The 17682-nt window shown below is 35.1% G+C and overlaps 1 protein-coding gene across 1 annotated transcript in view; it reads left to right on the top strand.

Moving 5' to 3' along the window:
• The first annotated feature begins 3032 nt into the window (after positions 1–3032).
• LOC120627715 (protein O-mannosyl-transferase TMTC1-like) overlaps positions 3033–17682 on the top strand; it is a 173836-nt gene continuing 159186 nt past the window's right edge. The window contains exons 1-2 of the mRNA XM_039895740.1: positions 3033–3292; positions 14393–14519. Of these exons, the coding sequence (XP_039751674.1) occupies positions 14431–14519 (89 nt within the window). The 5' untranslated portion in view covers positions 3033–3292; positions 14393–14430. The remainder of the gene's footprint in view (positions 3293–14392; positions 14520–17682) is intronic.

Raw genomic sequence — 17682 nt, forward strand, 5'->3', positions numbered from 1 at the left:
AGTATTTATGTGTATTATATTCATAAAAATATTCAACAGCTATCTTAGTACCCATAACACAAGCTACGCTTACTTTGGGGCTAGATGGCGATGTGTGTATTGTCGTAGTATATATTAACTTATTTATTTATATTTACAACATAATAGAATAAAAAGAATTCAGAATTACTCTTTCTTTTTCATCTTAATTATAAAAATGGGTTTAAGTTAAAAGCGAGTTCGATTTAAATGAATTAATTTGTCGGGATAATAATGGGCTGGTTTGCGTGACGCATGCATTTTCAGTATTGTAAATGGTGTTTACAATAGTTCAAATATATGCGCACCACGACAAATAGAAACAAAATTGAATAGATTAGATAGCAAAACTGTATTCCAATTCAATTTGTAAGAGTGGATACCAAATGCTCATACTATCTATATTTTTTGTTTTCGTTCGGTGTATTATCTTGAAGCAAAAAATTAGGAAATGTAAAACTCTTCTTTTGAAAACATGAATTAGGGAATTGAAGAAAGATTGTATTATATTACGTAGGCACTTTTTTCTGTATTTTCTGTTGCCTTTCGGCAATTTGTTACTAAGCAAAATCCTCGAATTACCCTTTGATAACGGATCAAGTATTGTGTTTTGGGGGACTAAAGGATTTTTGAGTCTAATTGGCCTGTTATAACTTTATTTTATATTACTTTAACTTAATTCTACATATTTTGCATTCGGTTTCCGACATTCAAATGGAACTGTATTTTGCTAGAAAGAGGTTAAGTCGATTTAGTATTGTTATGTCGAGGCAAACATTATTAGTCAACTTAATGCATAACTAATGTTTTGCAATTTTTTTCTGATATCAATATTTATAAGCATATTCTTCTATACCATAACATCAGTTTTCAAAATATAATTACACAGTTTTTAATTTCACTAGTACAATGACAATACTCGTCTATTTAGTGTTAATGGCATGTCTTCGAGGATAAAAGTAAAAAAAAAAAGTTCAAAAAAATATTAATGTATTTTTTTAAACATAAATTTATATACTTTTACAATAAAAGTTTTTAAAGAAAATATTCTCAGAGAGTAAAAACAACAATGACATAACGTTAGACTTTGTTTTTTAGTTGATATAAATACACTATATTCTAACACGTGCGTAAAATTTTTGCATATAAAACTAAGAAAACAAAGTCTGACGTTAAGTCGTAATTGTTTTATTCTCTGAGGATATTTTCCATAAACGACATATTATAATAAGTTCTGATAAAGTGAAATCCTTTTTAGAAAGCAGTCTCAAAGGTTTTTCTTAGGTCCGTGGGATTTCAGCCGTTGGCTCGCAGGTTATAAGAATATTTGTAAGCACTCGACTGAAAATGTTCAAGCTTTTCTCGAAAAATGCGCCGTCCTTTATGCCGTTTTGAGGCCAAATCGAATATCAATTCAAATTCGAAACATTTTGTATGAAGCTCCGAGTGCCTCTATGTTGTACCTGCATGAGGCTCATGCATTATGGTAAATGTATTTAAACCATAATGCATAAGCTGAAATGTATTGAGATGAAATACACAAATACAGATATAACCAATCCTCAATAATCTTAACTACTTAAATTTGGCGCATAGGTCCTATTCAAATTCAAAAATTCTTTATTCATGTAGGCCTATCACACACATCATACATATTATGTTTCCATTATTGTGAGGTTGATATTGATTAATACGTTCGTTAACTTCTTCGTCCGCGTTTGTTTTGTTTTTAAAGCATCCCGTAGCAGTTTATTTGGGAGATGTGTGGCATTCAATTAAGGCGTAGTTCTACATATATGTTTAAGTTCTTATTTTTAAAATCGGATGTAGTTTTTAAAAATATGTTTTGATTAAGTGTTACTCTAAAAATAACTTTGTTATGTTTATTTGTAGTCCTTAATTAAATGTCCAATTGAAATAAATAAAAAAGTATTATACTGTTCTATAGATACCCCTGATGATAAAAATATTTATTTAAATAAAAAGAATTGATACTGCGATACAAAAGTAGCCCACTGTTTTCACCGGCGATTTAATAAAATATGAGAACAAAGTAGCTTCTATTGCGACTTAATTATACCTAATAGTTAGATATATTTCCTCGCGGACTTGTATGTAGGTAATAATAAGTACTGTAATCGTTAAGTATATACTTTTTATATATAATCAACAGTTTTCTCAGCGCACGCCATGTTATAAATTATAAAGGATAAATAAATTTTTATACTTTGGGTTACAATTTTCTTACAAAACTCAAATAAAAAAATGATATGTAGACTTCTTCTACTTCGTTTAGTTTCTTTTGTTGAAAAAAATTTAAAAATCGATTTAGTACTTTCGGAGTCCATTAAGTAACAACAAACAAACAAACAAAAAAATCGTTCCTCATATTAGTATAGATTAAATTAGTAACAAGAGATATGCAATAGAGAATATAGTCACAATAAAAAGGTACAACTTTTTTACAAATAAAATAAAAATATACGTGTAATAAACGTATATTAATAAATTTTACAGCATATTCCATACGATAAACATTCAAGATACCTAATTACCGGCTAAATAACAAATGGAAATGGCGTGCACCGGCGTGCGTGGCTTTTCATCGCCGGAACAAAGTCGCCGCGCAACAAGTGACGTTTCGTCGACCTTCACCAATCACCCCCCTAAAGACATCACTTTTTCTTGTATGTAACACATTACGACTCCGAGCACTGGGAAAAAAAAATCCAAGGTATTTTAACACTTGGGACTCAGTAATGGAGACTTATTGTTGATTTTCGCTGTTTGTTTCTTTACAAACATTTGTTACGAGTTTATTTACTTTCCGCCACTTTTAAATGGGAATGGGTGGCAAAAGCGCATGCGCGAGATGAGAGAGAGAAGAGGGAAGAGGGATAGGAGACAGTTGTACTCGCTCCGACCAATCGATTAGTCGCATAACGATAGCGGCTTCTTAAATGCAGATGTGTTGTGTCGACCAACGTCAGTCGGTAAGCAGAGACCGTCTCGACCATACGACTATGGCCTCACGGAGCCGATGTCGTCTTATTCGCGTTATCCTTTGTAGTGATCGCATCGTCAAGCCCGTTAAAGTGGCACGCGAACGTATGTGATTAATGTTACAGAGCCGCACACATCAAAATAAATATTAGATGGACGCACTGACTTTTAAACAAAGTTTCCGATTTCCGGCACCGGAACACTCGTTAAGTGTGCAAATAAAATGAATTAACAAATGAAGTGAACAAAGGAGGGATTGTAGAGTTGGAAGGTAATATTTAATGCCATTATTAAATATAACTACGCGTTTACTTCAAAGGTCCGTAAATTGTTGACAGTTAGGGTCCCCAGGGTCGTCGTATATTTAAAGCGGGCGTAATATTAAATGTAATCTTTGGGTCCATCGCTTTCAATCCTTTTAAACATAAATCTATCATTAGCATTTGGATTTCACTTCTCGTAGGTACATTAAAAAATATACGATGATTCAGTATTCGGAAATTAAATGAATTCAGTACACGGATTACATTTAAAGAATTAAGTATAAATGTGCATATTTGTGTGCGCACCAAATTAGGTTAAGTGATATTACTTATGCATCTCATTTATTCTTGAGGAGTCGTAAACAAATCTCGCCGGTTCAATTATATATTTCCGTAGCGATTTTGCGGTATACGTAGCTTTCGTAGCAAATTCACGTAGTCTTTCGTAAACGGACTGAAAATATAGCAATAGCAATTTTGTAATAATAGAGTTTTGTAATGAAACTATTCATTTAGAATTTCTAGCTTTTCGTAGCATTCTTGTCAGATATAGGTAATAAGAAATAGATTTTTAGATTTTTTCAAAATTTCCTTCAATAATTGTAGGAGTTTTCTTACATAATTTACTTTTCCATTTTACAATTATCTACTTCAAATTATAGTTCCTAATGTAAAATTGATGTTCAGAATGTAAATATTTTGAGTAGCATTAATAACCGGTTTACTTAGGATGTCCACAGTTATAGAAATAATCGTTTACAAGGCAGAGAATTAAATATAGACGTGATTTTTTACTTTAGAATTTGAATTCGCAGAGGTTCTCATAATAATTTTAGGAAAAAGATGGTAGGACTATCACAGACCTACATAGCAAATCACTCTTAAACAGTGCGGATATTAAAGGTTATACTATCTTCAACTATTAGCATAGTGCATAAAAATCTGTTTTTATTCTCATTAATCTATGTACTTTCCATATAAAATAATTTTAGATAAAACTGAGAGTTTCTTATATTTTGTTTGAACTTGTCCATTTCGGAAACTCCTTAAGTAGGCTATTTGACTGATTTCAAATAGAGCTGAAGGGTATGCAAATATGACCGGACGTAATAAAGCAGGCGGGTGATGCTATGCGTAAGGTCGATGTCTATTTTGTAGAATAGCAGATGAAAGTTTGCATACGAAACTGATGAATATTTTTATTAGTAGACGGACGTAGTAGCGGAGATCCGCAAAAAATATCAATATAAAAGGCGTTGCCCATAATCACCACGCTGGGCAGACATATCTAGCTTTTCCAACCACCAACCAACCAACCAAAAAATAGATAGTGATTGCAGCAGATAGCAGTAGAAGCACAAAAGACGCTGCTGCCCACTCACATCACAAATTAAAATGTTATTAGAGGTGATCTAAGATAATAATTATATGTATGAATGTTTTGTTTTTATTATTATTGTTTTTTTTAATTCTTAATTTTATATAGCTCATTTTTATGTTTTATTTTAATTTTATTTTTCTAATTATTATTTGTTAAATTCTTTTAATAGCCCCGGTGAGACGAATTGGGCAACTGTCTTCACGAGGTGCGTTGCTAAACAAATAAATAAATGATGCGCCCTTAGTCGCCCCGTACGAAATTCGCGGGAAGGGGTGGTGACAACTCTATTCTTATCTGCCATCACAACACGGTAAAAAGTTTAAATTAATGTGAGCGGTGACGCTTGGATACGTAATACAACTAACCTCACAACCTTTATATGGGGTCTTATAATAAAGGTTTCATAACTTAATATAGAATTTACATTACACATATTTTTATATTGGAACCTTGTCGGAATTTTGGGGCACAGTTGTCACCCTATCAACGATCTCATACCCGCTTTTACGGCTCCAATGATATTGAACATTTTATTTAACGATCGGCACGTGGAATCGCGTGTATATAGATCGCATACTAATGACGATTTTGCCAATATGTTCGTAGCCTACAAATTTTTGAATGCCATCTTTCTATGTGAATTCCTTATGAATGTCTGATCAAAAGCTTTGAATCTAGTTTTCGAAAAACACTAGGTTATTTCGAACATATGTTAATTTTTATACAACGTTCGAAGGCTTTTTTTTCCCTATAAATAGTACGTTAATGTTATATTTACACGTGTAACCGCTTATATTTTGATAACAGTTTTCTCGGAAAATGAAGAAGATGAGAATAAAAAGCTTTTATCAATAGATTCTCGGTTGGATACTGGGGTATGTACAGTACACAAATATACATATTATATGACTGTATTTCGACAGCATATAAAGAATATTATGTATATATACATAAATTCAAGGGGTTTTTTCGCCGTGTTTACATTATAGTGTCGTATATGTTACTAATTATATGTTAAAGTATAGCTTAAAATCATTATCGCCATCGTCAACCTTATTCCACTGATGGGCACAGACCTTTACTTATAGTGGTAGAAGGATTGTAGAGCTTAAACCCACCACGTTACTCCAGTATATATATGGATATAGGTAGCCTGTAAACGATTAGTTGCGTATGCTAGTGATAATAATCTGATTTGATATTACAGCACCCTGAGGCACAGCGCCAATTTCCTAACTTCTATAAGGTAAACATAATTTATTCATAGGAAAAGTACTTGAGTTATTTATTCCCACGATTATATTGATATTGTTCGTGTTAGGATAAATTATACCTAGCATGAAAATTTACCTACATTTCTATTGGCATTTGTACAATTTGATCCGCTACACCTCGTTTGATTACCGCAATCCCCATAATACCTATTTACATAGCTTTCTGTCTGTTAGCGCGGATCGGTAATAATAAACACTGTAATTGTTTAATTATATCTTTCAGTTTTTAGCTGGAATGCAATCTAATCTGACAATATAGTCGATGTTGTTTAATATGGAGGGAGTATGGTAATAAATTGAATAAATGATTCTATTTCGTTTTAGCCCAGTGGAGAGCACTTGGACTCCACTTTCAGGTTATGTGTGTTTTCATTACTAAAATATCACTTGCTTCGACGGTGAAGGAAAATATCGTGAGGAAACCTGCATGCCTGAGAGTTCTATAATGTTCTCAAAGGCGCGTGGAGTCCACCAATCCGCACGGGCCATTGTGGACTACGGCCTTAACTTTTTCTTATTGTGGGAAGTAAAGGGTTGTTATGATGCATCGGATCGCTTTTTATTTAGCGTTACGAGTTTTCCAGTATAGCGGTAATTACATGCGGCTGATGCCTCAAACTAGCGTATTACATAACACATTAAAGAATTACGAGTATACCTAATTATAAAAAATATCGAATAAGTCCACAGGGTACAGGGTATTAAATGTTAGAGAGTTGTTAAAAATAATACATGTTTTACTATAATTCGTTTCATAGAATTTTTACTATACATTACTGTGCGACCCAGACAATAGAGAGCCAAACACACCGATGATCTGAAATATTGTATCATTGGTTAAATACGTTACTATCGGATATGAAAAATGGCACCGTTTTAGGAATAATTACAAAGAACGATGTTTTTAAGGTCCCTTTATATGTGTAAGAGAAGTTTCACATATCGTTGGCCTTTGGCAGAAGTATTTTTCACTCAAAACAAAATAAAATTGTTATGGCAAAATTATATTCAACGTCCATTAAGATTGAATTCCAGTTTAGTGTTTTGCTAAACAGAGGTAGGAATTTCAGAAGTCATTTTGTGAAAGCTAAACCAGCCAAAAAATCTGCAACATTTTTTTAAAAGTACCATCGCTTTCATTGACTCGCTGCTTGCTATACAAGACGTCTATTTCTTTAAGCAATGTGCTGCACCTTATTTCGCAGGAGTACAAGCCACTTTTTTAGTAGTAGTAGAAGTTTTTGTGACAGAGCTCATCCGGGAAAGTACTATTGTCATATTTACTTCTGCTGCCTCGCAGCTGCAGTAAATATGACAATAGTACTGCAGCTGCGAGCTGCGTTCCGATCTGAAAGGCGTGTTTGCTAGCGTAATTATTGACACATGTTGCTTTACCATGGGCCTGATAAGAAGGCTCAGAGTCACTCAGCTGGCGAGAGCTATGCCCGGAGTATGTCTATGTGATCAGATCGTAAATTTGGAGATTCGTAGAAGATCCAGAGTTACCGACATAGCTCAACGAGTCGCGAAGCTGAAATGGCAATATGCGGGGCACATAGTTAGGAGAAAGGGTGGACGTTGGGGTCCCAAGGTGCTAGGATGGCAGCCCCGCACTGATAAGCGCAGAGTTGATCGACCACCAACGAGATGGACAGACAATATTAAGCGCGTCGCAGGTAGTCGCTGGATCCAAGCGGCACAAAAGTGTGGAATTTGGAACTCCCTACAAAATACCTATGTCCAGCAGTGGACGTCTATCGGTTGATATGATGATGATGCTTTATAGATGCCTCAGGATGAGGTACACAGGGGAGGTTCGATAGGAGAAGAGGAAATCAAACGGCTATAATCAAAAAGCGATGATTGCCTATTAAAGCGGTGATAGTCTACTGGGTAAGACATCGGCTTCCTTTTCGGGGGGACCGAGTTGGATCCCCGGTAAGAACATCTAATTTTTCGGAGTTATGTGCGTTTTTAATTTGAGCTTTTAAATATCACATGCTTTAACGGCGAAGGAAAACGTCGTGAGGAAATGCCTGAGAGTTCACCATAATATTCTTAAGGGCGTGGGAAGTCTAGCAATCGGCACTTGGCCAGCGAGGAGACCCGTGCCCTGTAGTGGGCCGGTAATGGGTTCTCTCCGTTCTACTTGTCGTCATAGTAAGACTCTCAAATATTTAATAAAACTTACTTAATATCTTGTTTAATTTTTTTTAAACTTATTTAAATCCGGGACCATGTCATCGTATAACCTTTTCATTCGCTTATTTTAGCTTATAAGCCAAGCAAGCGATGGCCAAGTAATAAAATTATTTAAGTCTAGAACTTAGTGGATTTCAACTAATGTTTGAAGGAATTTTTGGAAGAAGACGTTTTAAAACTATAAAAAGATTATTTTTTTTATCATCCAAATCTAACGTGATCTTGTCATAGAAAAACAAAACTGGTTTTTGCCAACGCCCTAAAAGTGGACTATTATTATATAGCGGCTATATTTTATTATATTAAGTCCGCTTTTTATTAAGTCTACTTTTCCAAGACAAATTTTATCTGCTTGCCACATTTGAAGTATCCGAAGATATTAAACCGTCTGGTTAAGACGCGTATCAAAATATTTCATTCTAAAGCGCTTAAACCACTCGGCGAATCTCCACAAAAATTGGCACACGTATATCGTGGTGGAAGAAATATATTATTCGGATAGGATAGCTTTATTTCGGATGTCTAGTACCAAATGATGCCTCATTCAAGATAAGAAATGTGATATTTCTCAAGAAAACGGCTGCTAGACGCTAGTATTCTCTGAGAAAATAAAAAGGTGTGCGATTATGTTATTTTTCCTCATCAGACTTAGTAAATAGGCCTGATGAGAGATAAGATAAAGTAACAGTACCTAGAAGAAGTAAATAAGACACTATAAACGACTAGCTCTAATATTAGATCTACCGCGAGTCTTTCAAAATTAGTTATCTAAGCCGGCCATCTTGATTTTGGTAACCAACAGGTTATGATTACTATCAGTGGTAATTATCTGAATCGATGGCAGAACGTACTCTCTGGATTACTCAAAAACAGAGCTCATACTGCAAGATGGACGTCATACTAACGTGTACAATTAATGTTTTGCTAAAAAATTTAACAAGTCTATAAACCTTAAAGGGTGACCGACATTTAACTTTTCTTTTGTGCAACATAAAAAGGTTGCAAGGTTGTCGGGTTCAAATTGTAAGTGACAAATGTATGTTCTTGGCCACATCTAACCTTTATCTCCACCCCGTTGGAGTTTCTCGAACTAATTTCCGATAAATTTCTGAGTTCTCGCGAGAGTAACGAGCCATCGAAATTTATAGCCTCTGAAATGCCGTTTACCTAAGAATTGGGGTCTAATCTTGTGTGAAAGAGTCGCGCGGAGCCGATGTATTTGTGATTTTGATATTTGATTTACCGATTTCACTTCGAAACTGAGCTCGCTACCATTACTGAAGACGTAAAATTTTGTTACATTTTTGTTTTCCAGAATATTACCTTTTGATATTCTCGCTTTAGATAATGCAAAAATGATCGGTCGTTTTATTTGTATCCGATGTTTTGAATTTTTGCCAAACATTGAATGAATTAAGTAGTAAGTAGATGTAACTATTTATCGCAACGGTATAAAATGTTGGCCAAAAGTATAGTGTATATAGTGGTCATTGACAGACCTAGCAGATGGTAGTACCAGCATAGTAAGTGCAAAACCATCGCCTGTTAACAAAGCAAAATTTCGCAGTACAAGTGGTGATCTATGTCCACCACACTGTGGCGTAAGTTTAAAATGTATGTGTTTGTAATTACATTGGCAACCACGCCCTTCAGACTAAAATACAGCAATGAAGCAGCTTGGCAGCAGAATTCAGAATGGCGGCAGTACAACCCCGGACGAGCTCTGCCACTAAAAGCTGTACTAACTTAAAATTGAATAAAGAAAATATTGTAAACTGGGTTCGGGTTCCGGTAGGGTTTTCGGATTGGCATAACAACATGGATGCCCGAAACTGGTGCCTTTATTTCACGTACCTGGTTAAGTTATTAAGGGATAAATTTAAAGAAGTTAAAATAATGACGGTGCATAGTCAGTACATATATGAAAATTTAATTTATGTCCATAAAAATATAACAAAATTTAAAAAGAAAATAGACTGTAACAATATAAATATTAGAAGCAAAAATAAACTTGTTGTGCAGTTTACTAGGCTACACAAAATTGCAGATTCATTCAAGGGCAATTGTATATTATTTTATAACAAATTACCAAATGAAATCTTTGAGATGTCTCTCAATAAGTTCAAAGTTTATATAAGAAAAATCCTATTGTAATATTAAGGATAACTTAAACGATAAAATAGCTTGGGTGTGAATTGCTCTAGCTTCATAGCTAAATAAATTTACTGTGAGATGGTTATAACAAAAAAAAAATTACCCGGCTAAGTTTGTTGTGGGCTCTTCTTAGACTAGGGCGCGTTTGGAACCCTCCTAGCTTTAGGTTTAAGTTGGCGAACGAAGTTATCACCATCCCCTTACAAATACGTAAACATGTATGTAATATGTATGAACGCTTCATAAGTGCCTGTGATAGGCCTACATGAATAACGAAATTTTGAATTTGAATTTATGCACTCCTTATTAACTCTCCGACGTCGTCTCTAAACGGTTTCGGTTCTCTTTTTCACTCCCACTACTTATTGTTCGTGGTCATCATTGTATTTGCTTGCTTGAACGCCACTGCCCATGTCGTCTCGAGATAACATATTTATAACCAGCGACGTCGAATCGTGCAAATTTAGTTATTTTGCTCTAAATTTTAATTTAAAACATCTGCGTATCGTTTGTATGTATTTTTCAACGCAATCTATTAGCTGCTTTGCTTCTTATTTTGACTTTTGAGTATCTTTTTCTTAGAGCATGTTGGAAACAATGTTTTTTTATGAATATGGTGACGAAGGTTTGATCTGCCCAAACTATTCAATTATTTATGAGTTTTTCACCACCCTCATGGTGGTGAAAATACATTGATTTCTTTAATTACATTCCAGAATACAGCATACAGAACGAAGGTATATGTAAATAACGTATGAAAACTTCATCGCTGGGAATCCTGTGACTGATATTGTTTTATGTCATGATATTCATTGATAGTTTCATTTTAAAACTTAATTTTAATATCATTCACATCATAACAAAAACTTGAGTGAATCTTGATCAACTGCTAAATTTTTACTATAAAAAAAAAGCGGTACTACTCGAGGGCCACATCGCAATATAATATTGCATCAGAGAGAAAAGTAATCAGTGGAATTCAGTTTAGATAGGATTATATAAAGTACATAGCTTTTAATACAACATCTACCCGCATCGGAACCATAGGATGCCTTTTAATATTATTAAAGTACTCTCAATATACCCCGTTTGGTAAACATGTCTGTTTTCTCTCGGTTCGGAGCCAACCTTGGATATAATCGTGGGAAAGCTTCCTCCGCCCAACTCATGCGAGATTATTTACCTGTATCTGATTCTTTGTCTATTTTCGCATCACAAACTCCGCTTTATTTGCTGTAGCCGATTGGTTCATTCTGCCATAACAAATGTAACGGGGATATTACTCGTTTGCTTGGATTAACTTTTTCGCGCAACAATCTTGATGGTGATTCCTTTTACACGGCTACGGCAGAGATAAACTTGTTTTTATTAATTTTGTTTTGTTTGCTAGTGTTGGAAACCTTGTAACGTATCTATCTATCTGTAGATCTGACTAGAGATTTTCTTTTATGGTCTGTATTTATTTTGAAAAAATCAGATTTTATCAAACAAACACATGCAGATGAATTTAATGTAGTCTGAGGTACGGATAACGAGGATGAATTGGAAAGTAAAAAGTTGGCAAATGACTAAAATGAAAAAATTATAAACTTATTTTCATTAGTAGTAGAGCTTTTCCTGATATACCTCCTCGGGGAAGAACTACAGTCAGGCTTATTTCTGCCGCAAAGCAGCATTGCTGCCGCCAACCAGCATAGCAGCAAATGAATAAAATGACTTATGTTAATTAGTAGTAAAGCTTTTCGTGATAGACCTCCTCGGGGAAAGTACCACAGTCAGGCTTATTTCTGCCGCAAAGCAGCATTGCTGCTGCCAACCAGCATAGCAGCAAATGAATAAAATGACTTATGTTAATTAGTAGTATAGCTTTTCGTGATAGACCTCCTCGGGGAAAGTACCACAGTCAGGCTTATTTCTGCCGCAAAGCAGCATTGCTGCCGCTAAGCAGTATTGCTGTGTTCCGGTCTGCAGGGCGGGGTTTCCAGTGCCCAGTGTTCATATTGTTCCACTCAGGGCGGCACTATGAATGACGTGTCCCTCACATAGCCTGCAAGATGTTGCTCTGCTTATAGTCGATGTGCTTCCACTTACCATCAGGTGTGCTGTCAATTATCACTATTGTTAAATGTACATCGAAGATTACAAACAATAACAATCAGATACAGTAAGGCTGATCTTATGTTTATTAAACAATATCTGTCTGAAAACCATGTTGCAGAGCATTTAAAATGTTCAGTGAAAAAAATAAACAGTAAGAACAAATCAAAATGCAAAAGAATAAAATAAAATAATTTATTCAACAACAAAAACATTCATATCGATATCGGTACTTTGAAAACTGATTCTCAAAGGGTTCCATTCTTAAATATTCATTTTAAAAATGTAATCCGCAAAGCTGGACAGAATTCACAAAAATAAAAATGCTTTAAAAATGCAACGACAACGACCTCCGGTTGAATTCGAACACATTACAGTTTTAAAGTGATCGACGGGAACCCGAACAGGATGCGGTCAGAACATAAATCTTGTTAACGTGATAACTTTTGTCCCAGTTGAGACCGGGGAGAAGCGACAGGCGCGACGTCGTGAAAAATGTTCGAATAAGACCGTACACCTCCTTTTAAAACCGCATTCATTATACATAAATCTTTAAATTGAAAAAAGCCTTTAAAGTAATGAAGCCGGCGAACATAAATCAGCCCGATGTGACGACGTGAAAAATGTTTCGAATGCGTACTTTAGAATCACTTATTTACGTAGATCGAAAGGTACCTATATATTTTTAAGCGTCAGTACGGAAAAACTTGAGTGTGTCTGCACATTTAAATTTTACAGTAATATTCCGAATTTTGTGTTTGAAAATGTATAAATAAAAAATTCAATATTAAACAGGGTACATTTGCAAAAAACAGGTATTTCAGCTACGATCTTTTGTTTTCACTTCTGCTTTTTTAATATTATACATTACTATGTTTCCGCAGCCTATTTATTGGGAGATTGTAATTAATCCTTTCTTTAATTTTTGGTAGAAGTATTAGTATTAATTATAGTACATTGAAATTACAAGTGCAAATTTGATTTTTTATAGCTATTTTATTTAAATTAAAATGTTACCTTCCAAAAGACAGAACTAATCAGTGACATTAGCAGACACAGAGGACTTTACCTTTTTTTTAACAGTGTACTGATTCTTTTTGAAAAGATGAGCCAATCCTTTTTTTATCCTCATGGATAACACTTCACCACGGGGAGGTGCAGTGGTTATGCCGGACTCTTACCGACTAAAACCCCACGGTGTTCCAACTCATCGCCTGGTGACTGGGCCATGGGAACGCTTTCGCACACAACCGCAACCCAGCCAGCGGAGAGATGAGCCCAGCCTGAGCCAACCCAAATTTATTCGAATACACGGAAAACACATACTTTTTTATGGTGATACAAAGGAAAACCATCATCTATAAACAAGGCCCTACTAAGCAGGGCATGCAAGGAAATCATCCTGTAACATGCCGCCCTTTGCCATCAACCTGAGACGTTTTTTTTTTTTTTTAATGTAATTTTTATGCAAAAGGCAGCCTTATCACTAACAGTGATCTCTTCCAGGCTACCTTAACTATTGGAATAAGGCAATGAGAGATGGGAAATCGCAATTATATATAAAAATAAATATATATATAATAATATATATAATTATATACATAAATAATAAAATAAAAGGCGGAGGTAGGTGTACTTGTAATAATATCGGCAAACACGCCCATCAGACTAGAACACAGCATTGCAACAATGCTGCTTTCCGGCAGAAATAAACATGGCGGTAATATTTCCCCGGACGACTTCTGTCACAAAAATTAAAATAAATTTACAACAGCACATATGCGTGTATTGTCGCCATCTAGCCCCAAAGTAAGCGTAGCTTGTGTCATTGGTACAATAAATATTTTAAGAATTGTAAACCATAATTACTTTTAATATATAGATAGCAAAACACTGTCCACTGCGCCAATCCGCCGCGAAAAGCTTTACCACTAGTAGAATCTATGAGTAAATATTTTCGGTGAGTAAAATGGCGTTTTGATAAAACACCGTTGTTGCAGGGAGACGTCGAAACCCCGATGTAGTCGAGGCCGCCGCAATGGATCACTGGGTGACGGCAGCGAGCTCCCTGCTGGGTATCCTGCTGTACTACAACACACTGAACGCCGGCTTTGTTTATGATGACAGGTAATTCTTTTTCTACTCTAGTCAGATACGATGTTTTATTGTCTGCGGTATACATCTTTGTGAACAAAGGTTACTCCTTTTTGAAATTCGTCAAAACATGGTGATTTATTTTAAGTTATGGAAGATAGATTAAACACAGCGGCATGTGATTTTATCGTCAGAAAAATAATAAATCTATACTTCTACACTAGTATCATAAAGAATTTGTTTGCTTGAACGCGTTAACCTCAGGAACTACTGATTTAAATTGTAAATTTTTCTTGTATTCGTTAGTAGTTAGTATATATCGAGAAAGGCTATTCAAAATAACGTTACGGCCAATACGAGCAGAGCGTAATGTTTCTTCAATTACATATTTTGTAAAAAGGGGAAAAATTATGCGTTTTGAGAACTTTCAGAGTCAAATAAATAAAGTTATGTCAAAACAATGTATCACGGAATTGTTTTACTTTATAAGTTCTAATAAAAAGTCCACGAAAATATGTGTTTATCTTTGCGGTTAAAATTACGCCAATATATGTCGCAAGTTTACGTTAATGTATAACGCATTGTTAGTTTTGTTACTTTTAAGGTATATATGCGTACGAACTTGTGGGTGATCGCTAGTAAATGATAAAGCTAAAGAGTGTTTCTTACTTTCTAGGAGCCCGCTTATCTCTGAAACTACCAATGTGATTTGAAAAATGAATTTTACATTTCATTGTATGAGTAAAATTTACTTATCAGAAGCTCTACGCCGACGGAGGTCGCGGGGATCTTTTAATTTTGGGCCGTCCTGGCAATTGACCCAGGACCCAGAATGATAGTAGCAATGGTAAAAAAAAGCCAGTTTCACTACAGAATTGTTTAATAATGAGCTCTGACTCTTAAGGTACTGCATTATTACTAACACCTCATAGCAATAATAGCCGGGATGAGAGGAAAAGTTTATATTTATAACGGCCATAAATATAAACGGCTCAGATAAATTTTGCCTTATCTGGGTTGATTTACGTATGCTTTCGCAATTAGAACCTAAACCTTACTTATAATATTTTTTATTGATCTTTACAAAGACTAATCTACGAGTACGTTATACGAGAAAGTAATGCGAGAACAAAAAAAGGTTATCGTTATTTCCAAAGTGTTACATTATTAAAAGATTTTACAACTGTATCTAAAAGTAAAAATAATATTTACAGAATTTACAAAATTCAATACAGTCTACTTATGTTTCAGTATTCAGAAAACTTATATCAGAATAAAGTGGCCAAATTTAGGAAATCAGCGTACAGAAAATCGTGTGTTGTACGCGCTATAATTATTAAGAACATCGTTATAATAAAGTTGATCCACGAGTGGATGACAATGAGCGTTTCGACGACCTTCTAGTGCCTTGCAACGTTAATTACTACAGTTAACAAGGTTATCGATTGGGAGGAAAGAGCTCCGAAAACGTGATCAAATAACGAAAAATGAACAATGGAGATGACAATTAGTATTTGCTGAAAATATTTCCCTCATAGGCACTTTACTTGGGTTCATTAAAAGTTTTTTTTTCGCAAAAAAAGAAATATCGCAATATTTTTATACGCGTGTTAAAACTTGGGATTAAAATGTAGCAATTGTTTTAACCGTCTGCCAAAAAAGTAGGAGGCTATCAATTCAGTTGTAGTTTTTTTTGATGCTTTTTATCCCAGTCAATCAGTTTAGTCAGTTATAAAAAGATTTGAATTTGGTTGAAACGGTATACTTGCCATGTGGTCCCATTTTCGTCAGGTTAAGATCAATGGAAGGGATCCTGGATGTAAATAAATGGTGGAAATTACTAGATTCTTTCCTTGGAAAATAATCTATACTCAGTAATTTTTACATTTTACTTTACACTGCCTTAAAAATGTTGAGAATATCTATTTCTTACTTTTTAGTGGTTCGACAAAGTTGTCAGAAATCATATTTATCATTATCATCTACTGACGATATAATGAATATGATCATCAGCCAATATGTATTCACTGCTGGATATAGGTCTTCCTACTCACAGCGTTAGGCGTCCAGCACATACCTTCCACTTTCTGAAAATCCACCAAGTTGAGGGGTGTCCTACACTGTTTGAAGAGACGTGGTTTCCACTGAAAGACTTTTTGTATCCAAAATACCGTTTACTTGGCACGTGTGTTCGACGGCCGATGTAATTACGACTCCAAAGTCCATCGAAAAATGTGTCCGGCCCACTGCACCTTCAGGGTTAGCACACCATAAGAGCTACAAGATGGCTTGGTTCTTTGGCGAATTATTTCAATCTGAACTTTGTGCCTCAAATAAATTCCAGGCTCTTTCGATATGACGCTGACCATTTTTTTATTTAAAATGTTTTATCAGTTTTCTTCAAATAGTGTTCTTAACTAGTACTAAACTAGTACTTATCATCAAATGAACCGATTAACGTCCACTGCTGGACATAGGTCTTTTGTAGGGCGTTCCAAACTCTACGATTCTGGGCTGCTTGTATTCAGCTGCTCCCCACGACTCGTTTGATGTCGTCTGTTCTCCTGGTTTGGGGTCAAAAAACGCTGCGTTTACTGCTGCGGGGTTGCCAAACCAACACCTTGAAACCCCATTGGTTCTCCGAACTATGTGCCCCGAACAATGCTACTTCAGCTTCGCGACTCGTTGAGCTATGTAGGTAACTCAAGTTCTTCTACGGATCTCCTCATTTCTGATTAAAACCTACAAGCCAATCAAAATGCGATCATCTCTTTGTGGCTGACACTTTTCGTCAATCGACCCCTTGATAATCATTTTTATTGTAACGTCCGGTAGAAAAGGTCCGCTTTTGCGTGTTTCAATAATTTAGAAGAAATCCTTTGGATAATGTTCAGACATAACTTTGTATGGCATCTAGCCATTTGTCAGTGTTGCCATTTCTGAAAATCACAAGACAACATAACAAGACATTGACAGAATCATTAGATAGTCTATTCAAACTACTTCAATGTAACATTTTGTTAAGACTTTATCACAGCTCCGTGTTTAATGTGTTACATTAGGTTCTTAACTAATAATAACCAATAACCAATTAAAGTTCCAACCAATTAAAGTTCTCAGAAATTTCTTAGCATTGTTTTTTCTCAAGTTGAGCACGGATTTCACAGTAATGTCTATTGAGGTAATAACTGCTCGG

This window comes from Pararge aegeria, chromosome 11, assembly GCF_905163445.1.
Source record: "Pararge aegeria chromosome 11, ilParAegt1.1, whole genome shotgun sequence".
In the NCBI taxonomy this organism is placed as follows: Eukaryota; Metazoa; Arthropoda; class Insecta; order Lepidoptera; family Nymphalidae; genus Pararge; species Pararge aegeria.